The following is a 19,748-nucleotide window of genomic DNA, read 5'->3' on the forward strand; positions in this document are numbered from 1 at the left end:
TTTTCCATTTCTATCTACAATAACACAAACATATGAGTTTTAATCTTAGACATGACTTTCCTCAAAAAGCCTCATTTGGCTTTAATTGCAATTAAACAAATTATTGAAAGTATATCTAATCATTTTGCAAATGGGGTGAGAGGGAGGTGGAGGGGTAGTTAAAGTGACTGAAATCTTACCTACCTCATGTTTTTTTAAACCACAGGTAGCCTAACACCATTAGCCTGCAGTGTACGTAAAATAGGCAGAAAAGCTGCAAAAAATATTGCAAGGCAAGATAGGCTTAGATGTGTGGGGCCAAATTAACATAATATTGTGGCAAGGTTATTTCCCATGAGAAATTGCAAAGAAGCAAGATTTCTAGGTGCAATGTTCAGTACACACTCAGAAGGGTCCAGCCGATGGGCAGTAATGTTAATCGGAGAAGACCAGGAAGATCAAGAGGTAGTAGACAAATATCTTGCTGTGTCAAGCAAAGGAGACCATTGCACCATTGCGCCACAACTACAGGAAGAACTCAATGCAGCTAGAGAGAAACCAGTTCCCCTGACTACAGTGTAATGGCAACTATGATCTGCTGGTGTAAAAGGATGTTCTTTTGCCTTTTCTCAATCTTTTTGGTCCTGTGTTGATGGTGCTTGGCCCACTGGAGTCCTTTCTGCTTGTTAACAGCACATAGCCAGGGCTTCTAGACCAGCAGATCGTAGTTGCCGTTTGACTGTAGTCGAGGAACTAGTTTCTCTCTAGTTGGATTTTGTTCATCCTATAGTTGTGGTGCAGCTGTAAGACAGTTTTTCTTGCTAGACAACACAGGATATTTTACATGTTAAAATATCTTAAGCTTCTTTGCAATTCCCACTGGGAATAAACTTCTTGTCACAATGTACACTTGGCTCCGCACGTCGGAGCCTAACTCCTGCTTTGCCATATTTATTGCAGCTTTAGTATCTATTTTACTTTCACTACAGGCTAAAGGTATTAGGCTACTGGAGATTTTCAAAAAACTTACGGTAGATAATAATTCATTCAAATTAATTACCCTTCCAGCTTCATCCACCTCCCACTTTGCAAAATTATTGGATAAAAATTCCAATAATTAATTTATTGCAATTGAATCCAAAGAAGGGCTGTGTGGTGGTCCAGTTGGTAGCACTGTCGCCTCACAGCAAGAAGGTCATGTGTTCCAATCTTGGCCTGGGCCTTTCTTAGTGGAGTTTGCATGTTCTCCCCGTGTCCATGCGGGTTTCCTCAAGGTACACTGCTTTCCTCCCACAGTCCAAAGACATGCAGGTAGACTAATTGGTGACTCTAAATTGCCCATAAGTGTGAGTGAATGGCGAATGAATTGTGTGTGTGCCCAGCAATAGATTGATGACCTGTCCAGGGTGTACTCCTGCCTCTCACCCAATGCATGCTGGAATAGGCTCCAGAACCTCCTGCAACTGTGTCCAGGAATAAGCAGGTATAAATAATGAATGGATAGATAGATGGATGAAGTCAAAAGAGGCTATTTTGAGGAAATTCGTATCTAAGGTCATTTTATTTATATAATTTAGAAACATTTTAATAAAAAATATTTTTCTGCTATTGTGGGAAAAAAAATTGAAAAACAAAGTTTGTACTTTGGTTTGTTATTCAGAAAAGTGTATATATTAATTGAATTCTTCTATTTCTTTTTAAAAAGTACAGGTGGCAGCCTAATACTTTTGGCCTGTACTGTGTGTATATGTATATATACAAGTGAGCTCCACAATGTTTCGGACGAAACATTTATTGATTTGGCTCTGTACTCCACAATTTTAGATTCATAATCAAACAATTTGTATGTGAAGTGCACATTCTCAGCTCTTATTTAAGGGTATTTTATATACTTTGATTTCACCATGTAGAAATTACGGCACTTTTTATACATAGCCATCCCATCCCCCCATTTCAAGGCATGTTTGGCACATATAAATGTAATGGATTCAGATCTGACTTGGCCAGTCAAGAATTTTTTTGTTTTTTGCTTTGAAAAGCTCTTTAGTTGCTTTAGCAGTACAGTTGTATTATTGTCTTGCTGTAGAATGAAGTGCCATCCAATGAGTTTGGAGGCATTTGCTTGAACTTGAGTGGAAAAGATGCTTCCATACAATTCAGCATTCATTCTGCTGCTGCTGCTATCAGCAGTTATATCATCATTGAAGACAAGTGAGTCAGTACCTCTGGCTTCCATACATACCCAAACCATAACACTCCCACCACGTTTCATGGATGATAGGGGGGTGCTTTTGATCTTGGGCAATTCATTTTGGCTTCCACACTTTGCTCTTGCCTCACTCTGATACAAATGAATGTTGGTCTCATCTGTCCACAAGACCTTGGCCAGAACTCTGGAGGCTCTTTTCAGTGTTTCTTGGCAACCTGCAACCCGGCCATCCTGTTTTTGTGGCTAACTACTAATTTGCATCTTGTAGTTCTGTTTGTGAAGTCTTCAGTAGACAGTATTCACTGACACACCGATGACTGCTGCCTGAAGAGTGTTTCTGATCTGTCAGATGGGTGTTTCAGGGTTTTTATTCATTATGGTTAAAATTCTTTGGTCTTCAATTGTAGAAGTCTTCCTTGGCCAGTAAGGCCATGTGCGATTACTGAGCTGAACAGTGGAGCTTAATACTGAGCTTAATGATATCTCAAACAGTGGAATTAGGTTAGCCTATGTCTGTTTTCTTATTTCTCAACCATAATGCATTCTTTTGACTTTCATTGGCACAACTCTGGTCCCTATGTTGACAAATGCCAATAACAAGACCCCACAGACAATCAAAAGCCTATAATCAAAATTAGACACTGAAATCTCTCTTATACCTGCATTAAGGAAGCAATTGAACACGCAACTAATCAGAAACATGTGCGACGCCATTTGTCCTAAACATGTCCTGAAATGGGGGGACGTTTATAGTGCTGTAATTTCTACATGGTGATTTTCATGATGCATCATGTAATAAACCATGTTCTTAGTATGCATAGTTGTTACTGTTGTAGACTTTTTAAATATCTGAGAGTATTACCAATGCCTATAGATCAGTACTGCAAGAGGAAGCCTTGTACATTTATCTGCACACAAGACAACCAAATAAGTACACCGGAAACTGCAAGCAACTTTGTACTCACTTTATTTTTCTTTAACTAGTACAAGTTAGTAGCCATGAAAAAATTTCAAGGATTTTTTTTTTTTTTTATGCAGTTGATATGTACAGAAGGTAAATTACACAGGATTGTAAGTATCCTTGCGTGCCCCCCCACCCCATTTTCTGTCAGTAGAAAACCAAAAACTCATGGGCAGTTACAGAAGACAGGTTGGCAATGCATTTTCATGCTGCATTGACTAAAGAAAATAAAAAATTATAAGAGGACCACAACCATGTTTTGGTTGTTTTTTTGCCCATGTGACTGGATCTCATCAGACCAATCCTGTTGTGGTTCTTTTCGATGTGCAAAGAAATGCAGCCTGCGTAACAGCAAAGATCGGAGTTTAGCTTGGCCTCGGTTTAGGTCACTCCCACCTCAAACGGGCGGATTATCAGCCAGAGCCGCGGGCAGGGACCCAGCCGCCAGGCCGCATGTGCAGAACGGGCGCGTGTAAACGCAACACAGCGGAAAGTCTTTCAGTGCAGAAAGAAAATGGAAGCGGCGCAAGGAGAGAAGCGATCTGGGGAATTTCAGCATGTCTTTAGGAAGCTGCAGCACACGGGGACCCTCGAAGGGCACTGCGGTGTCAGGTGCATTGGAAACTTTCTGCCTACTCTACCCCATTCTACCACCAAGCGGGACAGAAGAATATGAACGTGCATTTGATTCAGCTTTTATGTGGGGAAATGAAGGGCTATGGTCTATTTATATTACAGCATTTATTGACATGAGGGGAATAAAACAAAACACCTTAAACAGGCAGACTGACTTAAGGGTGCAGAGAAATTATAACTGACTGACATGACCGTGATCTTGCATTTTTCTTGATTGACACCTTGACAGTAGTCTTCTTTGGGCAGTGAGGAGCAGACATAATTTCAGAATTAGTACATTTAACCCTCCAGCTGAGCTCTGAAATGAACAGGGAGATTACTGACCTAGATGAAAATGTTGGTTTTGAAGAGAGGGATGGAGAGAGAGTGAGAGAAATAAACAATGGCTCCATGTCTTCCTGCCACAATACAGGGGGCTTTTTAAGTCATGCCATTGGCTCAATCATTTCAAGAACTCTGCATTCAAAAGGAGACTGACAGCAGGGCCTTGACACCCAGCTGACCTGAGCAGCCATGCTCCTGAACTGCACTTCTGTCCTGCCTAGCAGGTGTAAGGATACCTCCGGCTGCCATCCTCTCTCTCTCTATCTCTCTATCACACACACACACACATCTGTTAACAACGGGAACATGTTGGTGCTCTTATTGAGCTGGGTAAACACACAAAAGATTATGAGGTGTGTGTGTGGAATCGAACAGCAGCACCACTGGGGAAAGATGCAAAACAAGCAAAAAGTCTGTTAAAAAGTTACGAATGTTGCTATTGCTGCTGCTGCTGCTGCTGCCCTCCACCTCCACCCCCACCCTCTGCCCTTCCATCGCTGGTTTTACAGTGAAACGCAGCAGGCTGCCGGGTCAGTCAGTCCATCCGTCTGTCCATGGTTTCATATCACGTGCCCAACAACCCAGTCTGTGAACCACAACATTTATGCAGGGTATAGTAAAATACAAAATGAACCCCATGGCTACAATTCACAAAACACAGGAAGGGCAACAAGATCTACCATGTCAACATGGACCATAATGTGAAAAAGTGTATCATCTGAATTACATCACCCTTTCAATCACAAATATGTGATTAGAATGTTCTTAACTGATATTCCCAAGCCGATGTAACAATCACTACTGGAAAAAACCCTGCTGTTTATAGGGTTATGACCATGAAGTGCAGTAATGCAGGCTCCACAGTGTTTTTACATGTCCTTCTAGACAACAGTGATATGAACCTGATCTTACCCCGCATGTCGTCAGTCCATCCGCAAGTAGTCCTCAAGCCTGCACGTCAGCCAGCTCGGGGGGCATGGGGGATTTGGGGTGCTTACTCTCAAAGTGCTGTTTGAACGTCTTAGGGTCTGGCATCTGAGTCTAAAGACACAAAGAGTCAGCACAGAGGACACAAATACAAAGCCAGCACAAAATACACAGGTAGTAAACCCACATACAAGCACTATTTACACAGGGGTGTAGGGACAACAGAACTAAATTTCTGTACATTCCACAGGAAAGGAGAGTGACGTCAACAGCACTGCCCCCAGCGACGTCTGCTTACAGTGAGCCAATCCTGTAACCCTGGAAACACGCAATAGGCCATAAACCGGTCATAAAAAGTATAGGCCTAAAAGTAAGCAATGACCATTTTTCTCCCTAGTTGACGTTCTTGCCCTCTTAGGTCAGGCACTAGGACTTTGGCCTTAGAGATCTCACACACTGAAGCTTCCATAGGTCAATACCAGATTCCTCAACTCTGAGGAACTCCTAATTCCCAAGGCTCGTGAAATGCCTCCATTGTCATTATCGCTATAGAGGATTATTTGAGCAAAACAGATAAAGTTGCTCACCACCAAAATAGGCGCTGCTGACCCAGCCCTGAAACCACGTGGAACCAAGCGTACGCTCAGTGCTGGTTAACCACAAGAAACTCCAGTAACGTAACTTTTCCAAGGAGCAAAAAACTTTTCCAAGTAGAAAAGGCATGATCTTTTGGCACATTCCCTAGTGAATGAATCATTTTGTTTCATCATATGTAATGACTTAATGAGTCAAAAGTAACATTTCCTTTACTTTCATGATACTTGGGCATATAAATATACGTGCGTGTGTAAAACAATGGTTTTACATTTTGTATTAGTTTCAGCCCACGGTTAATTTAAAAGCAAGCTGAACCTGTCAGTTTCACTGGCATCCATTCCTAGCCATAGTACTGTGTTATTAGTAGCTAGCATTTTAAGATTTTATATATACATAGACTACCGGTGGTGCTTGTTTCCTCTTGTTTTTTTCCTTCTTGTAGCAGCAAGAAACACTTTAAGCTTTTTTTGCTTTTGAACTCTGCCATTTTCCGCTAAGAACCTTACAGTATATAAATATGTACAGACAGCAACACCAATAGAAACCTATAGGGAGAACATCAGAACCAGACAGTACAATTTTTCCACTCAACAGACATGCTCAGTTGTGTCCTTGGTCACATGCTTAATCACATGTACAGCGAGAAAAGCAGACATAGGCTAAAATAAATAAATAAATAAATAATATATTTGTCTGTGTGGTAGGAATAAATATTTTACCTCAGAAAAATAGAAAGTGATTTTTCTTTCTAATATAATTCACAGAGTTAACATCAATAATTGAGTGAAAGTATTTTATTTTTTCTGTCAAAAATGAATGGAGCCCAATGGGGAAACTTGCTTCTTGAGCGAATATCATTTATATAAGTAGGGGGCGACATTACATCCGGTGCTGAGGTTGAGAACAGAAAACTGTCCCCTTGTTAAGAGCCACTATGTAGTTCATTGTTAAGAGATAAGCAGAAATCAATAACCGGAAAAAGCGATCCCTACGTCTAGTTTAAATATCCGGAAATGTGAATTAGACTGACTTCGTAGGGTTCATCGGAACTACGTGACCACGTTTCCTTTCTAGTTCGTATACAGATCAGTGGATCCAAGGAGGCAGACGAAAAAGCGATTAAAAAATCGGTGACATTTAAGAGAAATTACCCACGCATAAATTACTGCCAACAACCAACCACACACACAAACACTTACTGCCAACAACCAAACACACACACAAACACATACAGACATACATACATACCCGACAGACAGGACAGGTAAAGACCAGTGCAGCTTTTGCCGCTGTTTTCTGGTCTGCTCCCTGCTGTTTCTTCTTCTCGGCCGCTTTCTTGGCGTTTTTCTGTTGGGATTGAATCTTTTGCTGCCCGCGAGCCATGGCCTCCTGTAATCAAAAAGATCATCGTTTTCTTCAACTTGAAATAAGCTAACTTAACATCCAAAGTTTGTTCAGCAGCAGCGCTCATTGCCAAATATATTGAAACCTCTTCCCAACATGAACATGTAGCTTGCTAACGTTACTCAAATAGTTAACGTTAACTAGCAAAAAGCAGCAAATAAATATGTAGAATAATGAGAAACAACAGCCCTGGTTGGCTAGCTGGCTAACGATAGCCATTTCGTCTCAAGACTGCTGCTAGTGAACGCACAAGAAATAAAACTATTCATGCCGGCTATTAGAGATGAGGTTTTACTAAAGCAGTAACAGCACGTTTCTCAGTTTGCACAATTAAGGGTTTGCGTTGTTTAGTTAGCTAACAACCCGGCGTGTGGCGGGACGAGGCCTAGCGATAACATAACGCTGCGGAACACTTGACAATATGGTCGGCTTTATCCCACCTCATACTGCACCGGCGTTAGTTAGCCTCCTAGCTCTCTACCCAGAAGCTAAAATTAGGCCTGTGAAAACGAATTAAGTAGATACATCTTCATACACATGGCTGACTGACTAACTTTTGCACGATATTAAAGTAATTTAAAAAGTACCAAGCTGTACAATTAAACACACTTTCGGTAAATTATGTTACCTCAGCGTTGCTCTTTCTACCACTCGAATGTGACGCTAGCCACAGTAAGCCAAAAAGGAACACTACTTCCGGTTGCAACACAGAAGGAAACTATCAAAATAAAAGACGGTATTTGTACCCCGTATTTTAAGTGATTTTATAACCTAAACCAAAATTGATCGATGAGTCAAAGCATTATTGGGTCATAATACAATATTACGTTTCTTTATTAATGAAACAGCTATCACTGTACTAAAACATTGTATGCTCACGGACACAGGCAGCACAAGCAAAATGAGCTGCAAGCCAAAGGCACTCAGGCACCCTAACACTACATACAAATCAGTTACGATCATGATATGACTCAACTGCATTACTGATTTGAGACTCAACTCCTCAATACCTAAGAGTATATAATATAGTCTATAGACATCGCAGCCGATAGAGTGTTACCGTTTGTAGTCCTAAAACCAGGAAGTTTGTTTGCATTTTCGAGCTACAGTTGCCCTCCTCAAATTTTCATCCATTTTTCCGAAAATGAGGTCAACCGCCATACTAGCCCACCTGCACGCAACAACCGTTGTAGTTTCAATATAGTAACTTGTTAGCTAGTAGTTTAAAATCACATAACAGCTTTATTATTATTATTGTTATTATTATTATTATTATTATTATTTGGGGAGTAGTCACAGCTGTCTTTGGGGCACACTCCAACCCAGTAGTTGGTGGTAGTTCACCAATGTTGGTTTTACAACCGCTAAAAACTGCAAAGAAGAAGAATTCCATCACGCTGTTCCCCTTGATGGACTTTGACGCTGGTCCAAAGAGGTCTACGCTTAAGGTATGGAGTTAAGTTTTCACTTCAGAAAAAGTCTGTATATGTGTGTTTGAATTTGTGTATGTGTGTGCATGTGTGTGAGATTCATCAATAATTTCACTCACCGGCCATGTGCCAGGGGGAAACTGGCTTGATAGGCTTCAGCTCTGGTGCTTCAGTCTTCACCTTCTCACCTTCACCTTACATTCTTGGTAGTTTGAGATAGCGTCATTAGCAACCAGCAGAGAACGCTTGGTAACCCATGCAGGCAAGCTGGTCAAGTTGATGCTAAACTACACAACAAGAGAATGTAACCGGAAACATAACCCCGGAAGGGAATAGGGGAATGAAATTTGTAGGGGAGATGGAATTTGTTGTGACAGCACTTGGAAGTGTAATAGTTTCACTCACCACCATTTGTTATTATAAAATGTGATAGGGACATTTCTGGGCGTGGCACTCTTTTCTGTGTGGGGAGGAGTGGGCATGGCTCTTTTATACGGTCTATGGCAGTGTTTTTCAACCCTGGTCCTGGGGACCCACTGCCCTGCATGTTTTAGATGTTTCCCTGCTCCAACACACCTGATTCAAGTGAATGGGTCATCATCAAGCTCTGCAGAAGCCTGATAACTTTAAGTTCTTTCCCCTTGCAGTAATCAAGTCATACCTAGCTATTCCAAAACTGACACAAAAGCTTAATTCCCATTTGAACAGACCCTCCCGTTTGAAGTTTGAACCCATGGGCAACTTTACTGCAGTCGGGCCTGAGTGATGCACTCTCCTGACGTATTTTTACTCGAACCTGAACTGTGGCTGTAGGTCCCTGAAGCAACATGGCCATAGTGTCTGGAAGAGTAAACTACAAGTCTGAGCTGTGGACTTCTGGGGTCTCCCCTTACCCCTGCCCTTAACACTATGGCCATGTTGCTTCAGGGACATACAGCCTGTCTTTCCCACACAACTCACTCTGTCTTACCTGAAAATCACAACAAAAATCACCACAGTGGTGGAAATCATGGGTCAAAATGAGTTACAAATTAAAAAATGCACTGAAATAGATGTATTCATTGCATGCAAAGCGCCTTGCACAGGGATTCAGACACTTGAAAATTTTGCTAGGTTACAAAAAAACAATACATTTATATTTTTATCCATCCATTTTAATCCTCCAGGAAACTTGTTTTTATCTTGAAATCATAATAATCACTTTCACGGCACACAGGCAGAGGCCAATAAATTGTAAAGGTAAGTTTTTTCAGTGGCATTTTTTCAGACCTGCCAGATCACAGGAGTTATATACTCATACTATCAAAATATCTCCAAATGCAATTTACAAAAAAGGTAAATACATACAATTACAGATTAACCATTCAGAGAGCATGTATGCCTAATGACAGGAGAACGACAGGGCGAGAGCCACCTCATTAGAAACAATTACTCCATTAGGGTGGATGGCAAAAGTGTTGGCGGCCACAGTCATGTCCCAGGCATCTACCAGACCCACTTTCAGGTCCTCAAACACCTTTCTCTGAGCCAGGTTCTGCATGTGGCCATACCAGTCACTGTAGAAAATTGCAGCATTTTCCTGCAGTTGCCTATTGTTCTCCAGCTTTATAACAACAGTTGTCTGGGGACTATGGGCGTGTAAACGCAGAATCGCCCGGCGGATACTTCGTAGCCTTTGGATAAAGACTTCTGGGGGGTAAGCCCGGAAATGCTGGCCAATTGCAATGACCACTATCACGTCCTCTTGCCTGGAACCAACCGCTATGCTGTCCAGGACTTCAGGAATGGTGACTGATCCCTTTATGTAGACTGATGCAAAGCTAATCCAGGGATGAGACTGCTTTATCCACCGAACAGTGATGTTGTTATGGACATCAACAGCCAAAAATGAGTGCAAACGATTCCCTTTCACAATTCTCAGATCTGAGGAAACAATAAACAAATGGGACAAATGTTAGTAACTTTTTGACACAGTGGCGAACTGTGCTTTTCACGGTTGGAAATGGAAATCTAAACCCATTCAGAACAATTCAGTTCTGGACTTGCAGGTGGTCACTGCACGAAGGACTCGTGCTATAACACATGCCACTCTGCCTGCAGAGTCCAAATTAGGAGGCCTGAACTTGCTGTACAATCAAGGAAAACCAGAATATACAGCAAGCTCCAAAATGTTTGGGACATTTCTTTCTTGATTTAGCTCTGTACACAATTTTAGATTTGTAATCTAAAATTTGTGTAAGTCGCCCTGGATAAGCACATCTGCAAAATGCCTGCAATGTAATGTAATAGTCTCCCCATTTCAGGACACCATAATGTTTTGGGACAAATGGCTTCATGGGTGTTCCTGATGAGTCAGGTGTGTTCAGTTGCTTCCTTCGTGCATGTATAAGAGAGCTTTCAGCTTCTAGTCTTGATTCTAGACTTTTGATTGCCTTTGGAATCTGTAATTGGCATTTGCCAACAGGAGGATCAGAGTTGTGCCAACGATAGCCAAGGAAGCCATTATGTGAAAATAATAATAAAAGAAACAGGCCAAAGACATAGTAGGTCAAACCTTAGGCTAACCAAACCTGTTTGGAACATCATTAAGAAGAAGGAGAGCACTGGTGAGGTCAGTAATTACAAAGAGCCTGGTATGCTAAGGAAGGCCTCTGCAGCTAATGACCGAAGAATCATCACCATAATGAAGAAAAACCCCAAAGCACCTGTCCAACAGATCAGAAACACCCTTCAGGAGGCTGGCGTGGATGAGTCAGTGACTACTGTCGGCAGAAGACTTTACAAACAGCCTTTACAAAGGCTATGCTGCACGATGCAAACCACTAATTGGCCGCAAAACAGGATGGCCCGGCTACAGTTTGCTAAGAAGTACCTAAAAGATTGTCAGCTCAGTGAGGATTGAGTAAAAGATTTATGTTCTGAATCCAGCGATTGTAACCAGTTACCACCCTCATTTTACTTTCCAGCACTCTGAATACTGAACACAAGTGCATCAACAGTTAAAACTTCTCACTTATCCAACATATAAAATATATCTATTTGATTTAATTTGGATATTATTATTAAAGATATTAATTAATAATTACATCTCTGGATTTAAGGCAACAAATTAGTTTTTCAAAGCCAAAATCTGACTGGAAAATTCTTGACTGGCCAAATCATTCACCAGACCTAAATTTAATAGAACATTAATTTCTTATGCTGAAGAGGGAACGTAAGGTGACTAGCCCCTGAAAGAAGCAGGAGCTGAAAATGACTGCAGTACAGGGCTAACAGAGCATCATCAGAAGGCATACTCAGCAACTAGTAATGTCTATGGGTCACTGACTTCAAACAGCAAGTATACGCTATTGCATGCAAATGATATGTGAAAGAGTACAAAAGATGACCACATTCATATCCATAACATCAATATGTACCAAATATTATGGTGCCATGAATTACTGCTGTAATTCTACATTTCTACATGGGGATACCAAAGAGTAAAAAAGAAACAGAATAGTGGAAAGATATTTTATTGAGGTCCTTAATTCTCCAATAATGTTTAGAGTTTTGAAATTTAATTTTTTCTTATCTATAAAAAAGTAAGAGGAATTTTGCTCACCTTTCTCTATCCATTTTTTCTTGATCTTGTGAAGGCAAAATGTGCCTTCTTTTTATATATCTAATTTATTTTAGACTGAAATTGGTCTAAAAATTTTCATTTTTTCCTTTTCTGTTAAACAATCAGTTGACTTTTGAAATAGAGTTCTAATATCTGTTATGACTTTTTCTTCTGTGTGCTTTCTTATCTTTGCTTAGCTGCAATCAAACTCTCTAAGGCCTATCCCCCATTTAATATGTGAAGAGCTCCAAATTACTTAAGTACGAGCAAAGACACTCTAGGTAACTTCACTTCAAAGGACTTACCCGGTCGTGTTTGCGCAATAAATAAAGATCCGTGTGCTCCAGTGCCTTTCTCCGGGTAAGTCCTTTGAAGTGAAGTTACCCAGAGGGTCTTTGCTGATCTGTATGTCTATTCCAGAGAGCACTGGGATTCTGAACAAGCTGGCTGAAGCGCGAGTGTGTCTCTATAATTTAAGTGTGAGTTAAGGATAGAGGATTTTATCCAATTGTGTTCAATGAATCCTTTGATTTGTTCCTTGAAGGTATACTATGCAGGATTTTTTAGCCTGTGTTTAAATCAAAGAAGCCTCCTTGTACGTCTTCAACCGCACCCACTCGAGTACCTGATCGAGTCACTTACATGCAAATTGATTAGAAACTACCTGTCATCAATTACTTGAACCAGACATTACATTGTGTGGTCGGGACTACAAACCGGACATGTACAAATAATTTGAAAAAAGGACATTCCGGTTAACAACCGGATGTCTGGCAACTTTAGCTCGATAGCTAGAGGTAACGTTACTTACAGGTCCAACATAAAACAAGCCAATTCCATGTCACTCTTCATCCCTTTGGCAAACTTCAGTTGACGCCATGAAGGAAAGCAATTCCAAGGTTACTCTAGTACTTGCACATGCCCTGTTGGCTTATCTTTCTGCTTAGCTGTATCTGGGCCATTGCAGCGCCTAGCCAGCTAGCGCCTAGCTTTGTGGTTGGTTAGTGGAGAGTGAATCTCCACTATTTCAGACTCAAAAGATTATTTAAGTTACGGCTGACGGGCTGGTTTTTTAGAGAGTAGGCGGTCACAGCGATTCAAAGTAGTATTAAAATCACCACGTTAGATGATTTGGATATGTAAACAGCCAATGCTAAATTCTTTTTTCAGTAGAAACCAACAGGGCACAGTTTTTATGTGGAGTGTTGTAACCATAGATATTATCGTCATACTATTATTGAAGGAGTTATTATACCTTTGTATAATAACTGTTGGGATCACAGTAATGATTTAGAACCTTGCCATAAAAATTGTGCTTTAGGATAATGGCGGTAACATACAGTGTATTCTTGCCTTTAGCAAGTGTAAAGCCAAGCTGTTGAATTTTCCCCTTTGAGTTGTCAAAGTCATTACCTTTCAGCTTTTTTTCCAAATACTCTATCCACTGGCGTACAGTGGAGTCACCCAATAGGTAGATAGTCTTTCCCTTTAAACATCTGGTAATGGCATCTTCACTGAGGAAGGGGCCTGCCTGACAGGAGGAAGAAGACCACCTGTTTGAATAGAAATATCCCCCAGGAAAAAGGGAATTCATTCCTGCCACGCATTTTTCAGTTGGTCTTTGGTCTGCACCTGAAAGATTGGAAAAGACAGAAAGAAAAGAGATCATTAAAACACATTTGAAAGACCTGCTAATCGCCTCCACAATGTTTTATGACATTACTACATGTTTTCTTTGGACAGTCTCAAAGACATGAGTCATTTGGTTACAAATCATATGGTTTTAAAAGAATGGCATAGCTGTAATTGGAACGTTCTACACAAATATGATCTTAGCAGTTAACACCACCTATATCCCATTGTGAGTCCTAAAACATTGTTCCCATTATGAGTCCTAAAACATCAGTATTGGCTTGCATATGTCATAGATTAAATTTCAAGCATTGATCACACTCATGCAGCACAATCTCAAAGCGTTTCACAGAGAAGTAGTGAAAATCACCTCATCCACCACCAATGGCTGCCATTTTGAGAAATGCTCATATTATACACTCGCCTTGAATGAAGCATGAAAGCTCACATACTTCAGTCAAGGTAAGGAGGGAGGGAACTACTCAGCTAGTTACAGTTAGAGAGAGTCAGTCCAGATTGAGGAATCCAGATATGGAATAGTACCAGCATACCAGGGAACACCCCTACTATTTGTGAGAAGTGTAGAGAGGTCTAGCAACCACAGGAAGTCAAGACTTAGGTTTCACATCTACACTGAAAAAAGGTGGCTCCTACAGTGTCCCTGCCATTTCATTGGTACATGGGCTTAACTTTGTCTCAGTAGTATTGTCCACTACTGGTCAACCAATTTTTGCATATGTCCCATCCAAGCACTAACCAAGCCCATCCCTCCTTGGCTTGAGCAAAATGTTAACAGAAAGTTACAAGGGAGTATGGCTGCTAACCAATGAAATTGACAGTTCTCTGAGGAAAACTGTCAGTAAGATAGAAATGGTCTTATGTCCATTTTTATTTAAAAAAATGTTTTTTTTTTAATTTATGAAATTTTAATTTCAGATAGGCACAACCAAAAAGGAACATACCACAACCGATGACTGTCACAGGCCTGAAGCTGTTTTTTATTTCTATTCCAGTGTTTTTCCTTCAAAATACAATAATGACATGACATTTAGACGGTTAAACAAATGTTCATATCAGGAGAATTTTCTTTCTTCTCCCATTTTCTCCCAATTTAGTCGTTATACCAATTCCCCGTGTGAATCATGGTCCTGGTCGATGCGCTATCCTCTGTTGGTCTGGGGAAGGTGTAGACTACCACATTCCTCTTCCAATACATGTGGAGTTGCCAGCCGCTTCTTTTCACTTGACAGCGAGGAGTTTCACCGGGAAAGCGTAACGCTTGCGGAGGTTCACGCTCTCTCCCCCAGATCCCCTCCCTGCTGAACAGGCGCCCGACCAACCAGTAGGAGTCGCTAATGCAACGATCAGGGCTCATACCCTCACCGGCTTCCCACCCACAAACACTGCTAATTGTGTTTGTAGGAACGTCTGTCCAAGCCGGAGGTACCGCTGCCGGGGATTTAACCCGGGTCTCTGTGGTGGTAGGCGAGTGCTTATACCTCAACACTACCCAGACAGCCAGGAGCTTCATTTTGACTCACCCACATCACCTGTAGTTCAACTGCACCCAATACCATTTCTGTTGATTAATAAGGTATTCTGTTTATTTGATTTATATTGGTCAACACAAAATAGAGAATTAAAAGCAAATGCCAATCAAGCATAAGGGTTTAGACTGTGTTACAATTCAAGTAAAATAGATTTTTTTAAAACACAAATCGATCCTGTGAAATGAAATGCCATTTACCTCCCATTTTATGTGTTGGAATGTACATCTGAATGTACAACCATCAATATTGCACAATTGTACAATAATGTACCATTGTTTGTTGTGATCCCTCCAAATCAGACACACCAAAAACACAAGTTTTGGGATATAACTCATAACTCACAAAAACTGAACAAATATTTCTCAGCATGAAATAAGACTTTGGTTAATACAAAACAAGATAAACTCTAATCCTGTTTCAGAAGCAGGCTAATAAGGACTGCATCAGCTGCAGTGTAAACAACCATATTGTCTTAAATGTTTTTTTCTTATATCCTTCAATCACCCTGTCTGTTTCTGTCTTTTTATGTACAGCACATTGAGTTGCACCCGCTGTCGGAAATGTGCTTTATGAATAAAGTTTGATTGACTGATGATTGATTGATATTGGGTAGCATTAGACCAGCAGAAATGGATCATTTTAAGTAGCGGATGACTTACCTGGCTAACAGCTGAACTTCCTTCATTGTGAGATGAGGGGCTCGGGGTTTGGTGGACGTCATGAGGGTCAGAGAGTTGCAGGGAAGTGTCTGGGGCTTGTAGCAGGCATAGTATTCTCCATCCTCCTTCTTCCTGTACTCACACAGGGGTCTGTCTGAGCCCAGCCGGAGGGCGCACTGAGACTTCTCCTTTTTTTCCCCGCTGATAAAGGTTCCTATGTGCATAGCCTTACCATAGTCCTGCATCCAGTTTCTCTGGAGGACGCTAACTGCCTCAGCGGAGTGGATCAGACGCACAGAGACGTGCACCTCTCCGGGCCAAAACAAGCGGAAGCGCACGCGGTAGGAGCCGTTGAGGAGGTCAGTAACGTCTCCTGATGCACAAGCCTGGAGCTTCGGAGAGTGGATCCGGGCTACGATGAAGTCTCCGCCATAGGCTTTTGGATGCCCTGCATAGTTGCTCATATCGACCATCACGTTCAGTGTATCCCCCACACAGTACTGGGCCCTAGGCTGCTCTAGCATGACCGCACTGTGCCGAGCACTGGAAGAGTTCTTGAACGAGGTGATGTTGGGAGCCGCGGGAGCCCACAATAGTGAGAGTATTACTTCATCTACGGTCATTTCTTTGTGAGGGGTTTTACGTTGCTCCTGTAATGGAAGATTTCATTCATGAACATCTGGACCTGAAAAGCCTTTTGAGATTGTACTGTGTTGGATGCTCAGAGCAGAGAATAATGTTCAAAGGAACATATAAATCTAATCCCCAACCCCTACTCCTTTCCAAAACCTAAATGTAAAAATCATCTTCAACATTCCTTTGACTCTTTTCAAAGTGAAAGCATTAGTCATTAGGAAAATAAATAAAAAGCATCCTCGTGCATTTCTCCATTTGGTTCAATGGATAATATCGTCTCATGTAATGACATCATTTCACTTTAAATCAATTCATGGTGTATGCAGTCAACAGTGCCCTCTATTGGAAAATTAGGAACACAGCTCTATTTATGGTTATGGCCTCCTTCCTACCTTCACTTGCATAGTGTGAAAATCAGCAGAATTTATATTTAAAAAATTTTCCCCACACAACCAGTTATAAAACTGTTGTAAAGCAGATTTAACATATTCTCTTGCAAATGGATTATTTAAGGACATTGATTAAACAATCACAAGACATCAAACAGATGATGGATATTTTACATTGGAAGAATTTCAATCAAATGTTTGCTGACAGAAAAACACAATTGTACTGATGGCAACCTACTTTGGAATAATTGGCCCTCATCTATGTAATAGGCTTTCAGTGTGAACCTTTATGATTTTAGTAGCATCATGTATTTACCCAGCTGGCGTGATCCAATATGTGACATAAGTGGCTGCTTAAGATCCCACAAATTCCAGGGGCCCCACTAACTATTAGGAATTACATATATAATTTAGGGGGTCGGCGGGTTGGGGGCCCCTAATTCAAATCCTGCTTAGGACCCCCAATGGCTAGGGCTGGTACTGTGTATTTATATACAAATCATTACAAGACATGTGGTGACAGGGCCGCCCAATCGTATATGTAAGATATGCACTCTGCATAGCGCCCCACCTCTCTCAAAAGGACCCCTTGGCTCATGAGGACTGTTCGAAATACAGGGAAGCCACGGGGAGCTGAGCTCCCCTGAAAGAGATATTGCACATGATCACAATTTGCACTCCCCAATAACCCTAACCCCCAATCCCCCCCCCCCAATCCAGGTCTGTGATCACATTCACCCCTCTATTATTTTCGGGGAGGGCACAAAATCTTAGGGCCCCCAATAGCTCAAGAGCATCATTTTGTGGTGACTATGATGGAAAAAATAACTAGCACAAAATGTTCTTTAAATTCTGATACTTGAATTCTGAAATCCTTACAGTGAGAATGAAGTGCCACCATAAATTAATGAGAAATGAAATTGCTGTTACCCATATTGATGTCCATTTGCTTTGTATGGGAAAATACATAAAGACGAAACCTAGGGTGCACAGAGTCATTAATATTAAAAATGTAACATTATTTCTTGAATATTTGCATCCCCATGTTCCACAACAAAGCCCAACAGCTGATGGAAGGTATGCTGTGTTCTGTAAGACAAATGAATAAAACACACTTACAGCTGGAAATATAGTCTCTATGGTCTGATATACTGTCTCTGTAATTATGGTGAATCAGCAAAACGAAAATCTGTGCCAAGGCTCAGAAGTATCAAGTCAGTTTTCAAGACTGTCATAACTAATTAAATTACAAACGAAGTGTAAGAAGACTGAGAGAAAAGAATATGGTTTACTAGCACACTCGGCTGATATAATAAAGTAAAAGTGCAAAAATAAAATAAAGACGATATTATAATGTGATAAGGTTTAATTTAATGTTTTCATAATAGCAATTAAATAATAGTAGCAATAATAACACTACGTTGAAAGCATTAGCCAAAAAAAAAAAAATCCGTACTGTATATCAATAGTATTAAGCAAATAATAATTGTTTGGTTAGCTTACTGAAAGATGAAACTTGTCTAGATCACACCATGTTCCAACATGCGAACACTAATGTTTACTTTTCTTTAGTATTCTGCCCATGAGAAACAATTAAGAAATGATTTCTGTGGAAACCTAAAAACTTCACGCAAAAAAGAAATATAATACAGGAGTACTCACATCCCCCAGCCTTTCCATGGATTTGATAAATCAATAAATCTTAAATAGAATGGCGTTTTGCACTTAAAATAATAATAGAATTAGACTATAGCACAATGAAATCGACCAATATTGTGTGATTCTATAAAGCTTACGGTAAACCAGTGTGAAGTGGGGCTTCAGTGTCTGAAACGCGTTATATTTGCTCTAATCAAACAAGTCCGACGTGTCTACGCCTAAAGGGCAGAACCACCAAGGTGTCTTCCAGCATCATAATGATCAAGATAATTTGGTAGGCATTCATGGCACTCCCGGGACTGGTTCATACAATGGAAGGAGGATAGGCTAAACCACACGCATTTATTCAGTAGGTACAGAACAAAAAACAAAAACAAATTACTGTCAGTACCATAAAATTATGCATCGCCGCATGTTTTCAGTTTAGCGGGGTATGTGAATGAGCACAGCCGCAGCGAATTCATCTAAAAGAACTCCGGTATACGTTTTGCGTAGCCTATAGCAGGAAAGAAGCATTGTTGAACCGCTCCATCGCTGGTGAAGTTGGTTACGAACAGGCGTCAGGATCCATTGATACAGTGGATAGGCACTGTCACCTTAGAATTTTAACACCCAATTTTAAACCCAATAGACAATCAGCTCCAGAGTCAGCATCTCTCAACTTCTCCAACAGGCAACTGTTCCTTAAGATGAAGGAGTCGTGTGTTTTTAAAAGATTTAAAAATATTCTTTCCTTTCAATAACGTAGGGGAGAGACACCATAAATGTAACGCTTGATACAGGTAACACGATCAATAGTAATGTAGGGCCTACATTGCGCCTACCGTATCCAATTCAGGTTTGTACATGAACAATTCAGTCCTTTACCACCTCCCAAAGGAACGGAGCCTTTTCGGGAAATATTTCCAAAAAATTGTTTTTGAGCGAGCTAAATGAAAAATAAAAAAACTGTTCTGGATGTAATTTTCGGGTATTTTTGTTGTTGCAATAAACCAAATCAGACATCATTTTTTAAAAATTAGCATTCCTTAAAAAGTTACGGTTTCCTAGCTTGTGTTCTAGTGGGGACTGGATACTACGGGACCAAAAAAACATGACTTCCCCATCTTTATAAATATACAGCAGCTGTTAAAGTTATACCACCTCTGAATT

The 19,748-nt window shown here is 40.7% G+C and overlaps 2 protein-coding genes across 3 annotated transcripts; both read right to left on the reverse strand.

Annotated features, from left to right (window-relative positions):
• Window positions 1-3,138: 3,138 nt before the first annotated feature.
• LOC135261227 (zinc finger protein 706-like) lies at window positions 3,139-7,797 on the reverse strand. Its single transcript, XM_064347307.1, has 4 exons — window positions 7,666-7,797; window positions 6,882-7,022; window positions 5,022-5,150; window positions 3,139-4,695 (listed from the first exon to the last, which is right to left on the reverse strand). Exons 2-3 carry the CDS (start codon window positions 7,014-7,016, stop codon window positions 5,055-5,057), a joined length of 231 nt encoding a protein of 76 aa, XP_064203377.1. The 5' UTR covers window positions 7,017-7,022; window positions 7,666-7,797; the 3' UTR covers window positions 3,139-4,695; window positions 5,022-5,054.
• A 1,715-nt stretch (window positions 7,798-9,512) lies between these two features.
• LOC135261226 (NXPE family member 4-like) lies at window positions 9,513-18,769 on the reverse strand. Of its 2 annotated transcripts, XM_064347305.1 has the most exons (6): window positions 18,600-18,769; window positions 17,868-18,026; window positions 15,913-16,562; window positions 14,666-14,724; window positions 13,485-13,703; window positions 9,513-10,390 (listed from the first exon to the last, which is right to left on the reverse strand). In XM_064347305.1, the coding sequence occupies exons 1-6, from the start codon at window positions 18,615-18,617 to the stop codon at window positions 9,849-9,851; spliced, it is 1,647 nt and encodes a 548-aa protein (XP_064203375.1). In that variant the 5' UTR covers window positions 18,618-18,769; the 3' UTR covers window positions 9,513-9,848. The 2 variants fall into 2 exon arrangements, with proteins under 2 accessions (XP_064203375.1, XP_064203376.1); XM_064347306.1 differs by lacking the exons at window positions 17,868-18,026; window positions 18,600-18,769 and having other exon boundaries at window positions 15,913-16,535.
• Between the last annotated feature and the right edge of the window lie 979 nt (window positions 18,770-19,748).

Source organism: Anguilla rostrata, chromosome 8 (genome assembly GCF_018555375.3).
Source record: "Anguilla rostrata isolate EN2019 chromosome 8, ASM1855537v3, whole genome shotgun sequence".
NCBI classification, from domain to species: Eukaryota; Metazoa; Chordata; class Actinopteri; order Anguilliformes; family Anguillidae; genus Anguilla; species Anguilla rostrata.